Source organism: Bos mutus, chromosome 3 (assembly GCF_027580195.1).
Source record: "Bos mutus isolate GX-2022 chromosome 3, NWIPB_WYAK_1.1, whole genome shotgun sequence".
Classification (NCBI taxonomy): domain Eukaryota; kingdom Metazoa; phylum Chordata; class Mammalia; order Artiodactyla; family Bovidae; genus Bos; species Bos mutus.
In genome coordinates this window covers 76,934,002-76,958,537 of record NC_091619.1, presented here as the reverse complement: position 1 = coordinate 76,958,537, position 24,536 = coordinate 76,934,002, and the positions used below count along the sequence as shown (strand labels likewise).

The 24,536-nt window shown below is 40.2% G+C and overlaps 1 protein-coding gene across 2 annotated transcripts in view; it reads left to right on the top strand.

Moving 5' to 3' along the window:
* The window catches only part of PDE4B (phosphodiesterase 4B), a 548,634-nt gene that overhangs the window by 376,138 nt on the left and 147,960 nt on the right, over positions 1-24,536 (top strand). For both annotated transcript variants that reach the window (XM_070367883.1, XM_070367884.1), the window contains one exon: positions 17,484-17,678. In XM_070367883.1, the coding sequence (XP_070223984.1) occupies positions 17,484-17,678 (195 nt within the window). The remainder of the gene's footprint in view (positions 1-17,483; positions 17,679-24,536) is intronic.

Here is a 24,536-nt window from a genome sequence, read left to right as displayed (position 1 = left end):
AAGATAAAACAAGGAAATAGGATTATTGACAGAACTGAGAAAACATATTCAGGGGATGTCTTTATCAAATAAATCAGCCCGTCCAATGACTTGTTTAACTGTTCTGAGTCAGTCAAAGCATGGAGAAGTAGGAGAAGCAACTGAAAAGAAGAGAATGCCTTGCCAGTTTGTTTTTTCAGAACTTAAATTTGGAGGCAGTGCTTATTGATGTTATTTAAAAGATGGATTTGTAAAGTAACAATGCCCTTTCCAAAATAAGGAGTCATGAATAGGAATTGATATCTGAAGAGGAAAGTGAATTCACATTGGCTAAAAAATTAAATCTTCTCTATCTACTTCAAAACATGGATCCTGTAATTCTCTTTCGAAAGGATTGCTCTGGGAAAAAAAAGCTGAAACCTGTCCTAGTGAATTAGGGCTCTCATTCTCCTTGTGAGGGTCAGGTGTGAGGTAAAAACGATCCTCAGGGTTCCCCAAGGAGACTGTGCTGGTAAGGCCACCCCCACCCACAAGCCTGACTGGCCCCACCTTAACCTTGGTTTTGGGGAAGGAAAAGAGTCATTGCCTGCCCTGATGAGGGCCAACTGTGACCTGCTCAGAGGCATTTGGTTTAAATTACAGGAAGATTTAATTTCCAAAAATAATGGCAAGGAACAGCAAAGCCTGGAGACTTTGCTTAAGCTCTAATAGAATCATGATACCATTTATTTTTGGAACGTTGACATCTCTGAAACTCTTCAGATGTAAAATCAATGCTAAGTAGTTTTATAGAAATTGGATGCATTTTACATAAAATTACCACCAGAGCTGAGGACAGTGATGCATAAAAGCAGTGCAGACAGTGTTTCGAATACACTGAAAAGCACAGTCTGGGCCCCTCTCTGGCAGCCTCTGGCATCTGCACCACATTTTTAAACATTTGTCCTTTAAATAGTCTTTGTTCCTCTTGAAGTTTCCAGCCTCTCGGCCATTCATTGTACTGTTATTACATTGTTTTAAACACATTAGTGCGTCATTAGTGAACAGGTAACATTTTATACCATGATAAGAGCAATGATAAAATCACATAGGAAATGAGTGTAGATAAAGAAAAAACAAATCTGTGAGCTGAGACCAGGGACTGTCCAACATGTAGACTTAGGAAAGGCAATGAAACAGGAAGAAGAGCAGGAGAAGATGATATCTTGAAAGTCAAAATAAGAGAGATTTATGTCAAATACTCCTGACATTTTGAGAAAGATGGTACCTAAGAATTAATCATTGGTTTGGGCAAGATGTAAGACACTGATGATCTTGACAGAAGGAATTTCCTATGAAGTACTGTGAACCAAATCTTTATTATGGTATGTTAAAGTGAAAGAAAGTAAAGTCGCTCAGTCGTGTCCGACTCTTTGCCATCCCATGGACTGTAGTCTACCAGGCTTCTCTGTCCATGGGATTTTCCAGGCAAGAGTACTGGAGTGGGTTGCCATTTCCTTCTCCAGGGGATCTTCCTGACCCAGGGATCGAACCCAGGTCTCCTGCATTGCAGGCAGACACTTTACCCCACCAAGAACATAAATGTTGAGGAAATGGAGACAGCAAATAGAGGCAACATTTTGAAGTGTTTTGCTTAAAAAAAAAAAAAAAAAGAGTCTAAGAAAGTAGGGCAATAGATGGAGAGATATGTATAGTAATCACAAGTTTTGTGTGTTTTTTTAAGTTTATTCCTTTTTATTGCTAAGTGGTATTGCATTGTATGAATATTTTATAATTTGTTTATCCATTCACTTGTTACATTTAGGTTGCTTCCATTTTTAACTACAACAAAGTTGCAATGAGTTTTTGACAGAGACAATCATATTATCTATGAACAGAAACAATTTTACTTCCTCTTTTTCTAGTAGAGATGCCTTTGTATCTTTGTCTTGCCTATTAAACTGACTAGAACCTCTAGTAAAATTCTAAATAGAAGTGATGAGAACAGACATTCTTTTTCCCTAATTTTAATGGTAAATAATTCAGTCTTTCACTCTTAAGTATGATGTAGCATTTTTCTTTTTAGATTCTTTTTAGAATTCACAGATTCTATTTACCTGGTTGAGAAATTTCCATTCTATTATTAGGTTTCTGGAAGTTTTTTTTAATCAGGAATAGATGTTTAATTTTATCATATTTTTTCCTACATCTACTAGGATGATCATATTTTTTATCTTCTGTCTATTAATATGAATTACTTTGATTAACCTTTGAGTGTTTATAACAACCTTATATTCCTTGGATAAAGCCCCCTTGATCATAGTTGTCCTCCTTTTTATATATTATTTGATTCAATTTGCTATAATTTTGTTAAGTACTTTTGCATGTGTGTTCATGGTGGAAATTACAGTTTTCTTTTCTTGGGTTGTCTTTGTCTAATTTTAGAGAAAGCATCAGAGAAACGCTGACCTTATATAGTGAGTTGGGAAGCATTCCTTCTTTTTCAATTTTCTGAACGAGTATGTAGAATTAGTATTATCACTTCTTTAGATTTTTGGCAGAATTCACCAGGGAAGCCATCTGGGCTTGCAGTTTTCTTTGTGGGAATGTTTTACATATTAAAATACAATTTCTGTAATAGATATAGGCCTATCACAGTGTCTCTTTCTTCTTGAGTAACCTTTGGTAACTTGTTGTTTTCAAGAAATTTATCCATTTCAGCTTTTGTCAAATTAGTTGTCATATTTCGCTATTATTTTTATAATAACTTTAGAATCTGTACTGATGTCTCCTCTCTCATTCCTAATATTGTTAATCCATATGGTCTCTTTCTTTCCCCTGATAAATCTGGCTGAATGTCTGTCAGTTATGGTGGTTACACAAAGAACTTATTTTGGCTTTGCTGATTCTCGCTCTCTCTTCCTCTGTTCTATTTCCACTGTAACCTCTCCTCCCTCCTTCCCTCCTTCTCCTCCCCATCCTCCTTCTTCTACTTCCTTGGGTTTCATTTGCTCTTAACCTAGAAAGTGAGGTCATTTATTTTATTCTTTTCTAATAAAAATTTAGCACTATAGATTTCCCTGCTTTAGCTGCATCCCACAGATTTTGATATGTCACATTGTTACATTTAATTCAGTTAAAAATACTGTTTCTCTTTGGATTTTATCCTTAACTCATGAGTTATTTAGAATGTGTAATTCCAAATACATGGAACATTATTAGCATTCTGGTGTGATTTCTAATTTAATTTCACTCTGATCAAAGGACATATTTTGTATACTTAAATTCTTAAAAGCCTGTTGAACTTGTTTTATGGCCTAGAATATTACCTATCTTGGTAAATGTCCATGTGCACTTGAAAAGAATGTGTATTCAGTTGTTGCTGAGTGTAGCTCTCTATCAGTCAATTAGGTCACATTGATAGTGATTTTTGAGCCTTCTATGTATTTGGGGGGCTTCTATTTGATCTATCAGTTATTGAGGTTATGCTTGTAAATTGCTCTACTTGTCCTTTTTTGTTTCACGCATTTTGAAATAATGTTGTTAGGCACAACAGTTGTTAGAATTGTTATATCCTCTTTATCATTGTGAAATGCCCCTCTTTATCCTGTTAGTAGTCTTTGCTCTGAAATCTATTTGTTCTTTTAATATGGCCATTCTAGATTTCTTTTGATTAGTGTTATCATGATACATCTTTTTTCATTCTTTTCCCTTTAATTTATTTGTGTCTATGTATTTAAAGTGACTTCTTATAGGCAGCATACGGTTGAGTCATGCTCTTTTATCCATTTTGAAAATGTCTGCTTTTCAATTATGGTGTTAAGACCACTTACATTTAAAGAGACTGTTAATATGGTCAGGTTTAAAGTTGCCATGTTGATATTTATTTTCTGTTTGTCTTATCTGTACATTATATACTTTTTTTTTCTCCTTCCCTGCTCAGCTTTGTTCTCTGCTCCTTCTCTGGAAGATAGAGGACAGGGAAGGCTGGTGTGCTGCAGTCCATGGGGTCTCAAAGAGCTGGACATGACTGAGCACTAAACAACAGCAGGTGCTCTGTTTTGGATAATTAAGTACTTTGTGCTTCCACCTTATTTCCTTAGGTGTAGCTCTTCATTAAAAAAAAAAAAAAGGAAAATTAATGGTTACTTGAGGGCTTCCCTGGTGACTCAGATGGTAAAGAATCTGTATTCAATGCAGCAGACCCAGGTTTGATCCCTGGGTCAGGAAGATCCCCCAGAGAAGGTAATGGCTACCCATTCCAGTATTCTTGCCTGGAGAATTCCACACAGTCTTTGAATAGGGAGGAAGTGTGGGGTTCAGGAGCCTTTTTAGTCAATTATATTTTTCAGATATTTTATAGTCCATGGAGTTGCAAAGAATTGGACCTGACTGAGCGACTAACACTTTCACACTTTCACTTGGAGATTCTAATATAAGTTTTAGCTTACGACAGTCTTCCTTTAAGCAGTACCTATAGTATAATAACTTTTCCACAATAATTTCGATTTCTCCCTTTGCCTCTGTGTACTTACTGTTATACGGCTTACTTCTACATGTGTCATAAATATCAAATATATTTTTTTTTTGGCTTTTCAGTCAATTATATTTTTCAGATATTTTAATAAGAAGCAAAAAACCCTTCATTTTTTGTGTGTATATTCAAAGTTTCATCTGATATTTTCCTTCTGCCTAAAGGATTTTCTTTACCATTTCTTATACTTCAAGTCTGCTGATGATGAATTCTTTCAAATTTTATCTGGCAGAAGTCTTTTTGTTATTTTTTATTGTGGACTTTTTATTGTGCTTAGATATAAATCTTTAAAGTTTGATTATTTGCTGATATGCAAAATGGAAAATGATGCAGGAGCAAATAAAGCAGCACAGTCTTTGAATAGGGAGGAAGGGTGGGGTTCAGAACAGAAGACTCGACTTCACATGTCATCATGGAGTTTTACTGATGGTAACAAGAGGAGAGACTGAGCAGATATTTATTGATAGGAGTGAGTTAATTGAATCTGTTAATGGTTCCAATCAAACTGAGTTTAAATCCAAGATCCACCATTCAATAGCTGAGTGGTCTTCAGCAAAGTATTTAAACGCTTTGAACTTCAGGTTTCACATCCACGGAATCATGTTAATATCTTCCCCACAGAGTGATTATAGCAATGAAATGAGTTAATGTCTACCAAACACATAACACATAGCCAGGCACACACACTGTGTCTGTAGGAAAAAAACAAAAAAGTGTCACCTTTATAATTTTACCGCCAAAGTCAAGGAGAAAAGATCCTGTGACCTCATTTTTCTACCTCCATTTCTCTTATCTTCCTTCTCTCACCCCTCCCTCCTTTCCAAAAGAACATATTTAAAACTCAAATACCAGGCTGTCTGCAGGTGCAGTGTTCAAGACTGATAACATTTGGAGGCCAGATGTTAACAGACGTAAACACTATTAAGTGCTCTGTAGACCGGAGGCTGAGGCAATGATTTCCAATTTTATGATTATTTGAGTTAATAGCAAACCATACTGCCACTCCCTCCACCCTCCTGCCTCCACCAAAAAGGAGATATATAGCCTATTTGTTCCCAAAAGAATGTAGTTTTTTGAAATACAAAGTTCTTGAAATATTAAGTAGTGGCATTTCACAAGCTTAGGACTGGAAAGGCAGCCTCAGTGCAGACCTCAACACCTACTTGAAGTTCTCTCTAAAAGGTCAAGGACTTGTGAAATTTGATGTTAGAACTAGTTTCATTTTCTGAAATAAGTCCAGAGTAATAATCACAAAAGATGCTTCAAACCTGTAACAAGTTTTTATGCCAACTGATATATTCAATTTGAACTTCCTAAAGATTCGTGTGGGTGAATGCCAATGACAGGAAATCAATAAATGAGTCCTTCTCCTAATGAAGAAGTATTGTTTTTAAAATAGCAGTTAGTTGGATCTGCTTTGAATCAATAAGTTGATTGTTGGTGTTTAATATACTTACACACTCATTTATTTATTCATTAATCCACTGAATAGACATTGATCCACAACTAGCAATATGTCCCAGGCACATTGCCAGGCACTAGGTAATACATTGGTAAATACAACAAATGATCCTCTTGAAGCTTGGAGTTTTATGCAAGAGGAAGACAATTTCAAAATAATGCGCAAATAGATGTAGCAAAAAAAATTATAGTAGTACTGTGATGCAAAGGGGCCCTATTTAAACAATGGGTTGGGGAAGGAATTTTTAGTAGGTGCTTAATCCAAGGCTTAAAGAATGAGAAGAAGGTAGCCATACAAAGAGTGGAGGAGATAATAAGCAAAGAGCAGCATTTATTCATTCACTCAACAAATATTTGTTCAGCACTTTCTGTAAGCCAGGAACTATTCAAAGCAAAGAAAATATACCAGTGAACAAACACACATGCAAAACTGCTGATGTGGGAAAGGATTTGACATCTTTCTGGAACAGAAAAGAAGCCCTTGAAGCTGAATCATACTGAGCAGAAGAGGGGAGTGTGGTACAAGCTGAGGTGGCAGTGGCAGGGGTAATACTATGTAGGGATTTGTAATCCAGGTAAGGAGTTAGGATTTTATGCCAAATGCAATGACATGATTTGCTGTATGTGTTAAGGAATTGCTCTTGCTGTTGTGTGGAGAAAGGTTTGGAGGGTGAAGAGAGGGTATAAGCAAGATTCATAGGGTGGCTATGCTAGTTCAAGTGAGATTTTAATGCCCTGAAACAGTGGTAGTAGCAGAGATAGAGTGTACAGTTTTGAGGTAGGAAGGATAGGACTTGTTGATCAATAGAAAAAGAGGAAGGGGAGTTGAGGAAAGATGTAAAATCATGGATGATTCAGCTGAAGAGATAGTGGCTTCATTTACCACAATGAGGAAGACTAGGTAAGTGGATGGAGGAGGTTCAGACTAAAGATTAAAATAAATTCAAGTTTTCTGGCCCAAGTTTTAAATAATGAAATCAATACAATTTGAAAAAGTGAAATTCAGTATCTCATGGGGTTAACATGTCCCCCATTATTGGAGTATATACAAGCATACCAAATGACCGTTTACCTACAATATTTTAGCTATAGATTTCAAGCAGAATTCTGTAACTGGTTTCCAGATGGTATGTGAGAATTTATAAAAGAAAGCAACAGTTTCTTGAAGCCATCACTGGTTGAGTAAAAAATGGTTTTCCTAAATCAATCTCATTTCTCTCAAAGGTGATTTCATTTGCCTTTGAGCTACTGGAAGCTGGCACTGTATTTCTTAATAAATACTTTATTTCATTAATAATTAGGTTTATAATTGGCAGGGCTACCAAACATAAATGAGAGTATTTATATCTTGTTAAGACACCATTTGAATATCTTTTGCGATAACCTCTTAGGAAGAAGAGTGAATGTAGACTGAGAAATATAGAGCTGGTAAGATAAATTGTATATCCCAAGGGCAACTAGGTCAGTAGCAACACAAAGAAGTAAGTTCTCAACCTTATGGTAAGTCTCCACCCTCCCACACCACTGCTTTATAAAGTCAACATACAAAACACATTCCCACACAGGAGAATGAGAATTCTTCTCATCTGGAAGACCCCTACCTTTCCTGAGAATCACTGCCTTTACTGTTATTCTGTCTTGGAAAGTATTAGTGGATAAAAGTTTGAGAGTGAGTTTGCCAAATTTTAGCCCTAATTAGGAAACATAGAGAAACATATACTTTATAACATTTTTATTTCTGAAAATTATTTTTTACCTAGAAATAGGCAGATCACTTTGTAAGCATATTAGAAATAATGTTCTTGTAATTATGAGGTAGGTCTGTTTATATTTGGTACTAGTTTTCTTGTGCATCAAATTATATAGGAATAGCACAGTGTGAAGTTACTAAAGGATCATTAAAATATACTCCTAAACATTTGAAACAAATATTTTTAAATGACCCACATTTTATAATCCCATTAGAAAAAGTAGGCATTGGTATTACTTTTTTAATTGATGCATTTCCTTAGTGAAATGTTAACAACCTGAGAAAGGATCTCAAGAAACAAATAAATGAACTTGCAACATAGAATCCTCAGCCAAAGGAACATCAAGAGGAATATTCATGTCATTTCCATCCCTAACACCATCAACATCAAGGAATGAGGATGATCATTGACAAGCAGGATCATTTGCCTTTTTCTTAGGCTTCCCTGGTGGTTCAGATGGTAAAGAGTCCACCTGGAATGCAGGAGACCCAGGTTTGATCCCTGGGTTAGGAAGATCCCCTGGAGAAGGAAATGACAACCTACTCCAGTATTCTTGCCTGGAGAATTCCATGGACAGAGGAGCCTGGAGGGCTACAGTCCACGGGGTCACAAAGAATCAGACATGACTGAATGACTAACACACTGGGCTCGGTGCCTTATGGAAAGTGTTACAGCCTTCTTTACAAGTGGTATTTGGTAACAAACTCCTCCTTCTTTTCAGGGCAATCACAGCAGAGGGCAGGAGATGACTCCGCATCCCCACACCACTTACATTTGCTTTTGTTGGAGAAGTACATCTGTGCAGTCTGTGGAGGGCATCAAAGAGGAGTCAGAATAAGATACTTGGTTTCAAACCATTCATTCCTTCATTTTGTTTATTCATTAGACATTTGCTAAGTACTTCTGATAGACATGACCCTTAGCAATGGGATAAATAATATGAAAAAGAAGTTCTGTGTCTCTGAGTTTCACAGCCCTTTGTGGGCAGATGAGATTGCTAAAAATTCTGCTGGACAAGTGCTAGTGGAGAGATACGTCAATAGATAGATATCAATGCAGAGAGAGCTGTATGAGACAATGGAACAACTAACTGAACTCAGGGAAAAGGAAAATTATATCACTAGCTTACTAAATGGCACCATATTTAACCCCAAATATCATTTGATCCAGTTTTTTAAGTTTAAAAGTGTGTGTAAATGCAGATTGGAAAAAAAAACCATAACACAGTTTGTTACTACCTCTTTCTGGTTTCAACTCAAAGGACACCATCTGAGGAAGGTGGGTGGTGTGCCCAGTATAGATAGTCTATGCAGCTGTGTAGAGTGGGCCTGCTGACACCCAAACCAGAAACATTCTTCTCTATACGTATGTCTGCCATACTATTATGCTTTATCTTCTCCATAGCTTTTATCACTGTCTGAAATTATCACATTTGATTTATTTATTGTCCATCCCTCCCCACAAGGACCTTGTCTTACACATTGTTGAATTCTCAGGTCTCGAATAACTCCTTGTTTCATAAATATTTGTTGAGTGAATGAATTATCACAACAGTATAAAACCACACTAAATCACTCTTGAGAACCAATATTTCTTTTGTTTTGAAAATCTCTGCAAGATATGTTTAGGTAGCACTAGTGGTGAAGAGCCCACCTGCCACTGTAGGAGACACGAGAGACACAGGTTCAGTCCCTGGGTTGGGAAAATCCCCTGGGGAGGGCATGGCAACCCGTTCCAGTATTCTTGCCCGGAGAATCCCATGGACAGAGGAGCCTGGCAGGCTACAGTACATAGGGTTGCAAAGAGTCAGACACAACTGAAGCGACTTAGCACACAAGCATACATGTAAGATATTTGATCTCAGACACACCTTAGAGATCTTCTATGGATTCATGTCTTCATTCATTTCAGTGGGGAAAGACTAAGGCTTGGGTGTAGGGGTGCATACAGAGAGTCCCTGTTTCATATCAAGTTATTTTTCCCCAGAGCAGAAACTGGAAGCCAGGGCTCCAGAATCCCAGGGCTCTTGGGCACTACTCTGCTCCCTTGGTCTAAACGTCTCTGTGGGGAAAGTAGATGTAATTTTCAAAGGTGCTAAGAGAAAAGGAAAGCCATGCTAAGCTGCTTTTGCAATTCAGATGAGTTGAACATAATAGTTTTCTTTCCTACTCTATGGGAGGGAAGTCAAGACTCCGGAACTGGATTTTTAGGGCAAGACTGGGATATTCTGCTGTAACTATAGCCAGAGAGCTGCCTGTTTTCAGCAGAGACATGGGCTCTGCCTCATGCTGGCTGTGATTTTGCATAGTTAAGTCCTTCATTCGAAATTAGGACTCACTGCAGCTTGCAAATTAATTCTATAAAGGTAGGTCACTGTAACTATGGGCAAAATGCATGCCACTGTGCAGCTTCCCCATCCACAGGGACCAGATAGCACATGGAGGTGATAGCTAATCTAAGTATATAAGGGAATGGTATATTTTATCAAAGTGAAAAGCAAGCTTTAGAAGGTGTTAGTTTCTGAGTATAACTGATGAAAATGTTTTCCAACAGAACTTTAAAGAAACACTGCATTTTTCAAGAATATACCACTACCCCCAAACACACACATACAAACATACACAATAGCCAAACATATACCTTATGATACACAAAAAAGTTCTCCAAAGCTGCAACTCCTGGCGTGGAGTTCCTGACACACTGCAGGGAGATTGGGGAAAGTGGATTCTCTCGATTACATCTGGGGACTCCTCTGAGGTTTTACCTGCCAGAGGTTTTAATCCAAATAGAAATGGCTTTTTGTCAGATAAGAGATAAAAACTGGTGAGATGTATTCATTCAATAAATGTTTGTAGGATGCCTTCTGGCATGAAACTCAGTTCAAAGCCTTAGGAATACAAAACGAATAAGGCTTAGTCCCAGCTTCAAGGCCACAGTCCAGTGGAGTGAGAGAGATAAGTAAACAAAGAAATCCAATCCAGCGTGGTAGGTTCTGGGCTCAGAAAGGGTCTGTGGGGACACAGAACAGAGGGCCCTGAGTGCAGTTGACAGGATGTAATTAAAAGAGGCCACATTTGGGGATTTTTCAAATGACGTTTCAGATTTTGGAGCCTTCTGTTTTCTCCTTTTGGAAATGAGGGGAGGAAAGTCAGCCCAGAGTTGTGAAAATTCGATGATATATTACCTAGAGAAGGAATGAGTTTTCAAAGAAAAGTCTCCTCTGATTCAGAAACGAATGATTCCTAGGATGTTGCTTCAAGACTCTTTGTTACAGAAATTGGGGTATGCACAGGTAATTAGGGATCTAGAAACAACCACCCTGGGGACAATTGCAGGCAATTCTGCAACCACCTGGCTTAACTTGAATTCTTGAAAGTACAGCTTCTCTTGGTGTAATAAAAGGTTTCATGTACACCTTGTGCTTCTGTTCTTTATCCCCGATTTTTCCTCCCAGGCTTATGAATAAGGCTTCAGTCCTATTTCTCCCTTGGAGACTGGCAAGCAGCCCCACCTTCTCCGGGTGGAGGCTGGGGAAGCTGTAGCTGTCTTCTGCCACCTGCTGGCTCCCTCTTAGCACCAGTGCGGGGCTGGCTTTGCGTGGACTCCCAGGGAATGGAATCCATTAGGGGAGAAAGAAGGGCAGAGAAGGTTCCTGCTTTTATTAAAAAGCAAGAGATGAGAAGATGGCAGACAGAAGCTGGTACAGGAACGCTTTTCTCATCATGGGGGTTTGTCATAAAGCTATCACCATCTCGAACATCTAACCAAGTGATTTTTGTTCAGGGAGAACAGTGCTTTTTATTTATTTTTTTATTTTTACTTTTAGGTCATTGTCTCACAAAACTTATCAAATAAGTTAATGCTGCACCTGCATAGACTCATTTGAAGGAAACAGCAGAAACACCTGCTAGTGGGAATTGAGATTGAGGGTAGGGAGGCAGGAAGAGGGAAGGTACACGAGGAACATTTCACAGTGAGTTGCAGTATTCTTTCATTGGTTCAGCCAGCATTTTTAAAGACCTGCTATTTATAAGGCTCTAATCCAGATCCCTTGGCCCAGTTCAGCCACTCAGTCGTGTCCGGCTATTTGCAACTCCCTGGACTGCAGCACATCAGGTTTCCCTGTCCATCACCAGCTCCCGGAGCTTGCTCAAACTCATGTCCATCCAGTCAGTGATGCCATCCCACCATCTCATCCTCTGTCTTCCCCTTCTCCTCCTGCCTTCAGTCTTTCCCATTATCAGGGTCTTTTCCAGTGAGTCAGTTCTTCTCATCAGGTGACCAAAATATTGGAGCTTCAGCTTCAGCATCAGTCCTTGCAATGAATATTCAGGACTAATTTCCTTTAAGATTGAGTGGTTTGATCTCCTTGCAATCCAAGGGACTCTCAAGAGTCTTCACTAACACCACGGTTCAAAAGCATCAATTCTTCAGCACTCAGCTTTCTTTATGGTCCAACTCTCACATCCATACATGACTACTGCAAAAACCATAGCTTTGACTAGACAGACCTTTGTCAGCAAAGTAATGTCTCTGCTTTTTAATATGCTATCTAGGTTAGTCATAGCTTTTCTTCCAAGGAGTAAGCGTCTTTTAATTTCATGGCTGCAGTCACCATCTGCAGTGGTTTTGGAGCCCCCAAAAATAAAGTCTGACACTATTTCCACTGTTTCCCCATCTATTTCCCATGAAGTGATGGAACCGGATGCCATGATCTTAGTTTTCTGAATGTTGCGTTTTCAGCCAGCTTTTTCACTCTCCTCTTTCACTTTTATCAAGAGGCTCTTTAGTTCTTCTTTGATTTCTGCCATAAGGGTGGTGTCATCTGCATATATGAGGTTACTGATGTTTCTCCCAGCAGTCTTGATTCCAGTTTGTGCTTCATCCAGCCCAGCATTTCACATGATACTCTGCATGTAAGTTAAATAAACAGTGTGACAACATGCAGCCTTGACATATTCCTTTCTCTATTTGGAATCAGTCTGTTGTTCCATGTCCAGTTCTAGCTGTTGCTTCTTGACCTGCATACAGATTTCTCAGGAGGCAGGTAAGGTGGTCTAGTATTCCCATCTCTTTAAGAATTTTCCACAGTTTGTTGTGATCCATACAGTCAAATGCTTTGGCATAGTCAATAAAGCAGAAGTAGACATTTTTCTGGAACTCTCTTGCTTTTTCTATGACCCAACGGATGTTGGCAATTTGATCTCTGGTTCCTCTGCCTTTTCTAAATCCAACTTGAACATCTGCAAGTTCTTGGTTCCTGTACTGTTGAAGCCTTGCTTGGAGAATTTTGAGCATTACTTTGCTAGCATGTGAGATGAGTGCAAAAGAATCTGCCTGTCAGTGCAGGAGACATGGTTCAATTCCTGGGTCAGGAAGATTCCCTGGAGGAGGAAATGGCAACCCACTCCAGTACTCTTGCCTAGAAAATCCCATGGACAGAGAAGCCTGGTGAAATATGTTCATGGGGTCACTAAGTGTTGGACACGTCTTAGCGAGTAAACAAAAACAACAAATCCAGATGCCCGAGATACAAAAGTGAGTAATATTGGTTCCTTCTTTTTTGGGGTTAAGAATCTATTGGAGAGCAGCTAGATAAGAAGATGGTTAAATAAAGGGAGAATTAAATAGAGATCACAAGTACTGTGATCATGTATTGCTATAAAGACATCTAGTGGATCACAAAGAAAGAGCATGTATCTAGATCGAACTGGTAGCTTCAGTGTTAGAAAATATTTACTGGAGGAGGTGATATGAGCTGAATTTGAAAGGGTGACTTATTGGAAACAGTGGGAAGAAGGGCATTCCAGTTATGGGGAGCACTACCTCCCACACGCAGCATCACCCACTACAAACACTGCTTTGGGAAGCTGAGACCTCTAGAATCAAAGCAGGAAGAAGTTGTTAAAATATTAGGTCTTAGATAACAAGTGATTGATTCAGTCCAGGGTGATCTGCCAAAGCATGCTGAATCACATAGGACGGCAGCATACAGAATCCTGGACATCAGAGGGCAGGACTGGTGGTGGGGAGCTTGTTTCCAATCCTTGGGAAAAGGCTGCTTTTCATACTGTTTCAGTCCATATGCTGGATATGGGCAGGTACCATCAAATATTCAGAAGCCTGTCCATGACATCCTCTCAATCTATCCGAAACTTCTCAATGAACTCATCCAAATATTGAAGTACTTGTAAGCTCAAATGGAAAATGCCTCAAGAGGTTTGGAACAACTTCTGGGTGAACTGTTAAGTTCCATAGGCGTGGAAAATGATGATTCTGGAAACGGTACAGTATGTGGGGGGAAAAAAAAAACTTGTGAAAAAAATCATGATTTAAGCCTGCAGGAAAAATATTAATAGTCAGAAAAAATATTAAACTGCTAATGTTTTTTCTCTGTTGTTTACATTTTATATCACATCCTTAGTTAGTTTTATGATAATATTTTTAATATAATGAAGCCTAAAGGTGAAATATGGCTTCCCTGGTGGCGCCAGTGGTAAAGAACCTGCCTGCCAATGCAAGAGATGTAAGAGATGCAGGTTCTATCCCTGGGTCAGGTAGATCCCCTCGAGGAGGGCCTGGCAACCCACTCCAGTATTCTTGCCTGGAGAATCCCATGGACAGAGGAGCCTGGCGGGCTATAGTCCATAGGGTCACAAAGAGTTGGACATGACTGAAGTGACTTAGCATGCACGCTAAGGTGAAATATGGGTGCTGATTAAGCCACTTCCTTCTCCAAAGGCAGAAGCAAAAAAGCCCTAAATAAATAATTACCCTTTTGTATGTTAGTTTCCGATATTTCAGATTCCACTTTCCCCCTAATTGTATTTCAGTTTGTGTGGTGTATTTGTTTTGCTTGTTAAGTCTGTCCTGCGTCTTGTCCTTGCCCACACCCCTCTTCCCACCCTGGATCTGTGGGATGCATTGTGATGTCTGTCTGCTAATTTTGCTGTGACTGGGGCTGGTGTCTGGTTGGTGATTCATGTTTGTTCCTAAATTGTACATCTGTGTTGGTTGCTTTGAAACATGCCCCAGGGAATATGAAAGGCCCTTTGTCTCCTTGAATCTGCTTCTTTGCCCCCAGGGAATTCTTCTTTGGCTTCTGAATTCTGGCAAGCTCTTCTATGAATTTAGGCAGGGTAAAAAAGAAAGAAAAAAGAAAACAAAGGGAAGCAACAGGGAGAGAGTTTGAGGGTCTGGGTCTAGTCCCTGCTTACCTGGCAGGACCAAACCTCCTGGATACAAAAACTGGGGGGCACATGCTTTGTGACATCTACTTAAAAGGTAATACTTGCGGACTTGTTGTCTTCCCACTAGGAATTCCTGCCTGCAGCAGGAAGGAGGGCAGATTGAGCCCTGATGGAAACCCTTAATGGAAAAAGTTCTGACAGTTTGGTAGGCATACCCACTTGGCAACTCTTCTAAGAGTTTAGCACAGATATACACAGAAGTGACATTCATAATATTTAATGACTGGTACTGCATGGACACTGACCAATTAAATGGACACAGGCCACCGTGCTGAAGGTGGAGGCCCCCTGCTGTTCCAGACATCAACCCTTCAGTTACTGGATAACCAGGAGGTCCAGCGGCTCCTGGAGGGTCTGGGGGCAGGGGCTGGCTGCCAGCTGTTACCAAAGTATTTCAGTGTTTTAATACCCATTAAGGATGTATAGACAGAGACCAAATGAAGTACTGCATGGTTACTCATAAAAGTTCAAAGCTTATGCCCACTCTTAAGCTTTATGTAGTCCCATCTTTACCTATTAAGAGCCTGCCATCTTTGTCTTAAAGAAGAGTTCAGAGCTGACATCAAGACCTAGTCGTACTACAGGCTCCAGGTGGCACAAAGAAGTCCTTATCCACAAAGGAGCTCTTTATTTTCCTCAACGACTAGTATAGATCTTACCCAAGGGAAATTTGTAAGTCAGCTTACATTATATTTTCACTTGCTGCAATATATTTGCCTTACAACATAGCTTTACCTCCGGGCAGGCTGGCAAACAGGCTGAAATGTGTGAGTGATTGCCCACCTGCCTGCTTGCCTGCAGAGTCTGAAAGACCGTCCCATCCCAGACCATGAGCCTGCTGTGAAAATCCATCTGCAGTACCATGAAAGCCCAAATACGTATATTGGATTGTTATGGCTCTTCCTTGTCCTCTTCATGGGAGATTCTCACTTGCTGCTTCTTATCAGACACCTAGAGTCTGCGGGTTGGCTAAAAGCAGCTTCTCGGAATGGTCTCTGGGGAAGCATTATAACCCCAGATTCTCTCATTTCTTATTTCCCTGTTTCAGTAAAACCTACAGCTTCAGCATAATTTGCTGCCTCCCCTGCCTTCACTCCAGATAATGGCCAGGGTTGCTCATAATCCGACTAACTCTCTACATACCAAGCGCAACTTTTGTCTGAATGTAGAGACTGAAAGGAAGTTTCACTCTACCCAGAAAGCCATTGAGAAGCTCTGTGATTACAGAAGTGTGACATTGTAGAAGACTGAGTTGGAAAACTTGGATTTTCCAATTCTCCTTGCACATTTACTAGCCTGTGCCTTCATGCAGGCATTTAAAATCTCTCGAAGCCTCATCTTCCTCAAATGTAGAGTGGAATCATACTGTGGAGTTCACAGGGTCATGATAAGGATTGTAAATGAAATAATAAATGAGAAAGCCATCTGTAAACTAAAAACATCCACCGCAAGAACATAGGCTGGAAGAACTAGTGAACAAAAAGAATCACAAATGTAGAAATAAATCGTGGCAGCTGGATGAGTATGAAGTAAGCCCACTACTGTGGTCCAGCCTGGAAAAGAGAGCATCCTGTAACTTCTCCAACAGCTTTCTGCAGAGCTTTAGCTGGAGGGCAGTGAGTGGTCTAGAGAAATGCTAGGCAAGAGGGTTACTGCCAGTCTGAGGTTGTGCATGCAGGAAAAATATAGAGAGGATGGTGGAAAGCACGGGAAAGACAGAGTACCTAAGGTAATACCAGGACTGGGAGAGAGAAAATAGACAGAGTCTACTGCTTCCGCCTGTGTGGTCATTGCTCAGAAATTGTTCAAATGAATCTGGACTTGAGGGTACCATTCCAGAGTGAGGGAGACTGACCAGAAATCTCAACAATACTCTTTATTTTGAGTCAATAGCTGCATCCTCTCTCCTCCGGAAAGAAAGCTCTGCTGCCCTGAAGGCCTATTTGGCATTATTAGATTAATTAAGTTATTTTCTGTGCTTAAACTTGAGTATGAATGGTAAGTTGCAGACTGGGCCTCCCGTTTAATCAGCCAGTGGATGTTTTCAGGATAGCACTTTGTTCCTAAAAACATTCAGAAATATGCACATTGTATCTTTAATGAGACTGTGGTATTTATTTATGGCAGAAAGAAGTCTCCCAGCTAAGAAGACTCATTCAAGTGATAGTTGAGTGTCTGGCACTTAGAGCTGTGTTAGATGCTGTATCTGGAGTCGCTTATTATCACCAGTTCATTTTATGAATTTGTTAAAGTTATCATGCTGCTGAAAGGCCATAGGACTTTGCGCTGGGGATCCAATCCTGGTTCCACTCTTTGCTAATGACTAAACTTCTGTGGACTGTTCCCTTTATATAAAATAGAGGATTAGATGACTTTTTATATAAAAGATATTGAGGATGACTGCAACTCAGAGCTGTTTGGAGACATAAAACTCCGTGGCGTGTGAAATGCTATGTAACGTGCCCAGCACACGTGGTTCTCCGTGTATGTCAGTTCTCATGTGACTGGGTTTTTTTCTTTCTCTTTAAGCTTTGATGTGGAAAATGGCCCTTCCCCAGGTCGGAGCCCACTGGACCCCCAGGCCAGCTCTTCTTCTGGGCTGGTTCTTCATGCCACCTTCCCTGGGCACAGCCAGCGCAGAGAGTCCTTTCTGTACAGATCAGACAGCGACTATGACTTGTCACCGAAGGCGATGTCAAGAAATTCTTCACTTCCAAGTGAGCAGTAAGTACGAGCTGTCTGGCTCCCTGTCTCACACTTACCTCACCTTTAACACATCAGAGGAGCAACACTGTTCCCCTTTAACACAAGGGAAGAGGGAGAAAAAAAGTGAACAGGAGCAGAGATGACAATGATAACCACCTTAAGGGCATACATGCTCTCTTGAGTGCGAAATGTATAGAGGATCCACAAGAGTATTTAAAAACCTTAGGCACAGTGTTTGCTTTACTTCTGTTATTGATACTTTTTAAGCTTTTGATTTTATACTGGAGTATAGCCAATCAACAATGTGATAGTTTCAGGTGGACAACAAAGGGACTCAGTCATATACATACATGTATCCATTCTCCCCCAAACCTCCCTCCCATCCAGGCTGCCACATAACATTGAGCAGAGTTTCCTGTGCTAAACAGTAGGACCTTGTTAGTTATCCATTTTAAATATAGCACCTTGTACCCAAACTCCCTAAGTATCTCTTTCCCCTAGTCTCCCCACCCTGCTGAAGTTCATTCTCTAATACTTAAAAAAAAAAATCAGCTTCATTTCCTGAACTGCTGAATCGTTTATGGCACGAGAACCTTAACAGTTTTTTGCAAACCACAATCTGACTTTGCAAGGCATGTGCAGTTTACATCAGGCTATAGCAGAGAAGGAAAGGTGGTTGGTGACATGCAACTTCTCTGAGTGGCCTTTGCTGGGTAACATTTAGTGAATTGTCATCTAGTCACATGTCTGTGTCCCTTCTCTGGAACCTTGACACAATGCCCACTTATTGCCTGGCTCCTAGGTGAGACAGGACACACTTCCACCACCCTATTAAGCATGGCTGATATTTCTGTTTTGCTGCTATTAACTGGAGATCTCTAATTTGTATTTAAAGAACAGTGACAGGGTTGTGTTACTTATTTATTGAGTTTCTGAAACCAAATAAAATTGGATGATGGAATGCGAGCCTTAAAAGTTTTCTGGGCACATGTACAATTGTTTTTAATATCATATGTTATAAAAATATCAGTAGCTCCCTAAAGTCTCCAGACTGGAAAGTTCCACTGGGCTCTCCTCAGTTGTTGGAAAGGAAGCTAAAAAGGGTCACCCTTTTGTGAAAGGGGCACAGGGTATTTTAAACCAACCAATAAGATAATATGCCCCAGGGCACTTCTACCAGCTAATTTTAATAGAAGCATGTACTCAGTCGCTCAGTCGTGTCTGACTCTGCAATCATATAGACTATAGTCTACCAGTCTCCTCTATCCATAGAATTCTCCAAGCAAGAATACTGGTGTGGGTTGCCATTTCCTCCTCCAGGGGATTTTCCTGTCCCAGGAATAGAACCCAAGTCTCCTGCATCTTCTGCACTGGCAGGTGGATTCTTTGCCATTGAGCCATCTAGAAAGCCCTTAATAGAAGCACTCCTGCCGTAAAACATCTCAATCATTGGTGGACCAAAACTCATTTGGCTAATATTTACTGACAATCAGGGCTTCCCTTGTGGCTAAGCTGCTAAACAATCTGCCTGCAATGAGGGAGACCTGGGTTCGATCCCTGGGTTGGGAAGATCCCCTGGAGAAGGGAAAGGATACCCACTCCAGTGTTCTGGACTGGAGAATTGCATGGACTGTACGGTCTATGTGGTCGCAAAGAGTCAGACACAACTGAGCAACTTTTACTTTCACTTTCTCTACTGAAGCTCACCTATGTTCCAGGCAGTGTGCCAGGCTCTGGGAGTAAAAGATGAACAGAATAGTGGAAAAATCACAGAGAAGTTAAAAAATAAATGCTATTCTCAAAAAAGTTGCATGTTCTCAGGAAGGTTACAGTTACATAAGAAAGAGGAACTCTGGTGTTATGTGGAAGGAAGCATTCAGTTAGTGCATACCAGGGAGCCCTGTTTGTTTACATATGTTATGCTTTTTAATCTTTGCCACAGTCCTGTCAGGTGGGCGGCATTATTATCTCTTCTCTATAGAGGATGAAACAAGAGATTCTGAGAAGTTGAGAAACCTACCCCTCCTATATGACTCTGTGCTACGCTATTATCCCTTGATGTAGATAAGACAGGCAGTTTTGTACAGGCAAAACTTTTGGACTCTGCCGAGGCAATGGCACCCCACTCCAGTACTCTTGCCTGGAAAATCCCATGGACAGAGGAGCCTGGTGGGCTGTAGTCCATGGGGTCGCTGAGGGCCGGACACGACTGAGTGACTTCACTTTCACTTTTCACTTTCATGCATTGGAGAAGGAAATGGCACCCCACTCCAGTGTTCTTGCCTGGAGAATCCCAGGGATGGGGGAGCCTGGTGGGCTGCCATCTATGGGGCCGCACAGAGTCGGACACGACTGAAGTGACTTAGCATGCTCTTCAAACTGCAAAGTAGAATCTCTACTAAGAGGTAGAAAACGTGAATGCAGGGTAGATACCTCTTTGCTGTAGATCACGTAGTGCTAAGGAAGTTTCTGACCAAGGCTCAAATGGAGACTTTGACAGTGAACATACCTGGAATTCTCTCTTCCACCAAAACAAACACCTTTCACCTTTCTCCTCCCTGGGCGGAAGATGTGGCAAGATGGAGGTAATTAGAGCCTCATTCAGAGTGTTTCATGGGAGAAAGACTAACTTTGGACAGCAGCTGGTGGCTCCCCCAGACTCATGACAAACAGCTTGATGTGTCTCCGGGTCACTCAGAGGCTTCCCAGCAGATTCTAACCAAATTTAAAATTAAACTCCACCAATTCCTTACTTACAATCAAAAGGTTATAGAAATTTTGAACTTGAAGAGATCTTAAAGATCACAGTTCAACTCAGTCTATAGCTGTAGAAACAGACATCTAGTTCTGAATGACTCTGCATCCAGGGTCCCTAAATTAATGGTTAGCCTCTTTTCAGTTTTATCAACCAGCAAAAATTTCCCCTAGCTTTAGAACCTATAGAGTGTTGCCAACTTTAGATTTAGACAGATAAGAATTATATATGCAAAATAACTAGTATCATTCTCACTTAAAAAAAAAAAACAAACAAACTTTAAAACATGGGGCACACTTTCAAAATAAAGAATAGTCCTTCCCAAGAAAAAACATTTGACAACATGATCTCATCCTGTCAAAGATACTGATAACAAAATATATTAACATTTTTGAGTGAATAAAAATAGCACACAATGTTGTTTTGCAAATATTTCAACATGACAGTAAAACTTTCATATATTTGTCAGTCTAGGAATTTATATTTCTAAACACAGCAAGAAGTAGGACTTGAATATCCAGATTCTTCTGGAATTTCATTTTATCAGGACTACGTTGGAAAATCCCATTTTACATGGGTGTGTGCTCAGTCTTTTCAGTTATGTCCAACTGTTTGTGACCCCATGGACCACAGCCCACCAGGCTTCTCTGTCCATGGAATTCTCCAGGCAAGAATACTGGAGTGGATTCCCATTTCCTCCTTCAAGGAGTCTTCCCAATCCAGGAATCAAACCCAGGTCTCCTGTATTGTAGGCAGATTTACACAGGTATCTTGAGCTAAATTGAAGTCATTCTCTCAAAGCTATTTGACCCAACTATTACTCTTCAGGATGACTTGACATAAATAGAGGAACCACAGTCCCTGAACCTCTTGCTGCTTCTCCTGCCTTCTATTCACAAAGTCAAGAGAAAGAAGGACAATAATAGAGCTGGAATCTTCACGTGAAGGCTATGGGATGAGGGCTGCAGCGTGTTCCCCACTCAGGAGTCCTCATATCCAGCACAGAAGAGTCATGAATGTACATAAGAGGTAGAACATCCTGCATAATTCCTTGGCATTAAATCTTAACAGTAGAGACCATGCTGTCTTTTTACAGGTTTTCATCTGAACTCTTTCAGGAGGAAAAATATAGGCAGGGAGAATGAATGAACAGATGACTAAGTAAAAATGTGAATGGAAAACTAAAAGGGGCTTTAACATACAGCAACAAAAGAGATTGAAAGAAGGGTTTCTAGTAAAGAAAACTAGATGACCATTGGATCCCAAAAGGAAGTTCCCCTTGCTTTCTTAGATGTGGCAATAATTTATTGATCTCTGTTCAGTTCCTGTGTTCTGGTCATCTTTAATGGAGTGCATCTATATACCAAAGGCCAGTTATATTGTCCAAAACTTTGGAGGAACCAACCTGGGCAGAACCAACCTTTGATTATCCACCAGTAAAGCCACAGGGAAGGAAGATCCCTGTTTCCTTTATTTAGTCATCCTATTTGCAGTCTTATACAGACAAGTTTTTAAAGCTACTGTTGATGTGAGAAGTGATTTCTAGAGAGAGCAGTCACGGGAAATGAGATCTGAAAACCAAGAGGAAAAGTAGAAATAACAGCCCACTTAAATTTAAGACCTGTTTATTGATGGGCTACCAAAAAAATACAATGTGGTATCTAAGACTTGAGTTACAGCCATTATACCTACTAGTACCATAACTTTAAGACACTGAATGTTTTTCATAGTGTCTAAATTATCTATGAATAAAAGCACACATTTACTAAGCATTTCCTATATACTATTTGAAGTGTTTACATATTGTAACTCATTTATTCCCCTTAATGCATGAATACTATAATTCAGTATTGTAGTACTATCATTGCTTTGGTACTGTAATTGTCTTGGTGGTACTGTGACTGTCTTGGTACTATAATTGTCTTCTCTTAAAGAGGAGAACAGTGGAGCACAGAGAGGTTAAGTAATTTGCCCAGTAAACAGGGAAACACAACTCAAATTCAGGTAATCTAGATGACTAAACCATATGGATATTCAGTATATAAACAGGCTAAATAATGATGAAAAATAAAAATAATGATACAAATCTCTGCTCTGCCTACCTTTCCAGCTTACAAAAATTATACCCATCCTTTCTTTGAACAAAAACTTGCTTACATTTAAACACCTTGCAAGCAAATGAGACATCTTCTGTGTCTTCAAGGGAGCTAAAATATTAGTAAATCAATGTGCTGTACTTAGTCACTCAGTCATGTCCTACCCTTTGCGATTCCATGGACTGTAGCCCACCCGGCTCCTCTGTCCATTGGATTCTCCAGGCAAGAATACTGGAGTGGATTGCCATGCCCTCCTCCAGGGGATATTCCCCACCCAGGGATCAAACCTGGGTCTGCCACATTGCAGGCAGATTCTTTACTGACTAAGCCAAGTCAATAGATAGTTGTAATATCTTCAGAAAACGGCAATGGTAGAAAGGGATGCCCAGGACTTTGAGAGATCTGGCCTGGCAAAGTGAGAGGCCTACTTTGAGGAATTACAGCTAAACTAAAGGAATTAGCAGAAGGGTGTGCAGGAAGAAGGGCCATGTGCTCACCAACTCTAGTTCTCAAGAATGTTTTGGGGAACCACAGCTCCGTGTGGCTCAGGCAAAGAATGCAAAAAGATGAGGAAGTGGTGAGAGACTTGCTAGAGAAATAAGCAGGACCCTCACCAGGAAGGGCCTGTGAGGACTTAGCATTTATGCTGCAGGCAAGCAGCCTGGAGCTACTAAAGGCTTTTAAGCAGGAAGATACATAATCAGACAAAAGTTTTTGAAAGATAACTGATTACAATCTAAAGAACAGTTTGGAGGGTGGACAAAGCCTAAAGCTATTTCCAAGAGCCAAATGGGAGGGGCTTTGGTAATTTACGTAATAAAGGATTGGATTCTATGTTAGAACAGATCTAGTGGGCAATTAATAAATATTTGCAAGTTAGGATCCACAGGTGGTAGTGGTTGACTGTGGGATGAGAGAGACGCAGGTTTCAGCCTTGACCAACAAGATCAGTGCTTACACCATTCCCTAGGGTCAAGGACATTCCCTTACCACATGAAATAAAATACAGGAAAATGCTTTGTAACTGTAAAGTACAATATAAATATTAGTGCTCTGGATTTTAATGGGGGCAGAAATGACTGTCTTAAAGAAGTTCTCACCAGTTGGAAAGATAGACATGCAGTTCTTTAATTATAATAATGATGATACCTACTACTAATGCAAGTAACTATTACAGAAGAGCAAAAGTGCTTTTATGTGCCAAGCACTGTTGTAAGAGTGGTACATACATAATAACGCATTTAAATCTCACGTTGTGAGAGTCCCATAGTTTGTAATAGTGCAGCTGAGAAGCAAACCAAAAGCCGTCTGGCGGCAAAAGCTGTACTCTTAACTACAGTATAGTCTATTTCTCTAAGACAGCCTAAAATCAATGTTACAAAAAAAAGTACAAGTAAAATTCTGCATGTAGATAGGAAACAGAGAAAGGTGAAATTGATAAAGTCCAGAGTGTAGCAGTAGGAAGAAGCATTTTTGCTTTCTAGAAAAGTATTTCATTGTTGAGAGCAGACCCACACTCAATTAAGACCCACAGAGTTGTTGTTTGGTTGCTAAGCTGTGTCCGAGACCCCATGGACTATAGCCTGCCAGGCTCCTCTGTCCATGGGATCTTCCAGGCAAGAATACTGGAGTGGGTTGCCATTTCCTTCCAGGAAATGGGCATCTCCCTGACCCAGGAATCAAACCCAAGCCTCCAGCATTGGCAGGCAGATTCTTTATCACTGAGCCACCTGGGAAGCCCATTAAGACCCTCAGAGTTGCTGCTGCTGCTGCTAAGTCGCTTCAGTCGTGTCCGACTCTGTGCGACCCCATAGAGGGCAGCCCACCAGGCCCCGCAGTCCCTGGGATTCTCTAGGCAGTACTCCAATTAGCCTACAAAATTGTAATGTGCTGGGTTTGTCGCTAGATGGTGCTCGTGCCATGGTTCTGAATATCTGGTTTTGTTCCTGTGGGATAGTGCCCTCTCTAGTGGTTTGGGCAACTAACAACTACATCAGTTTCTATAATCAATCAAGTATTTTGTTA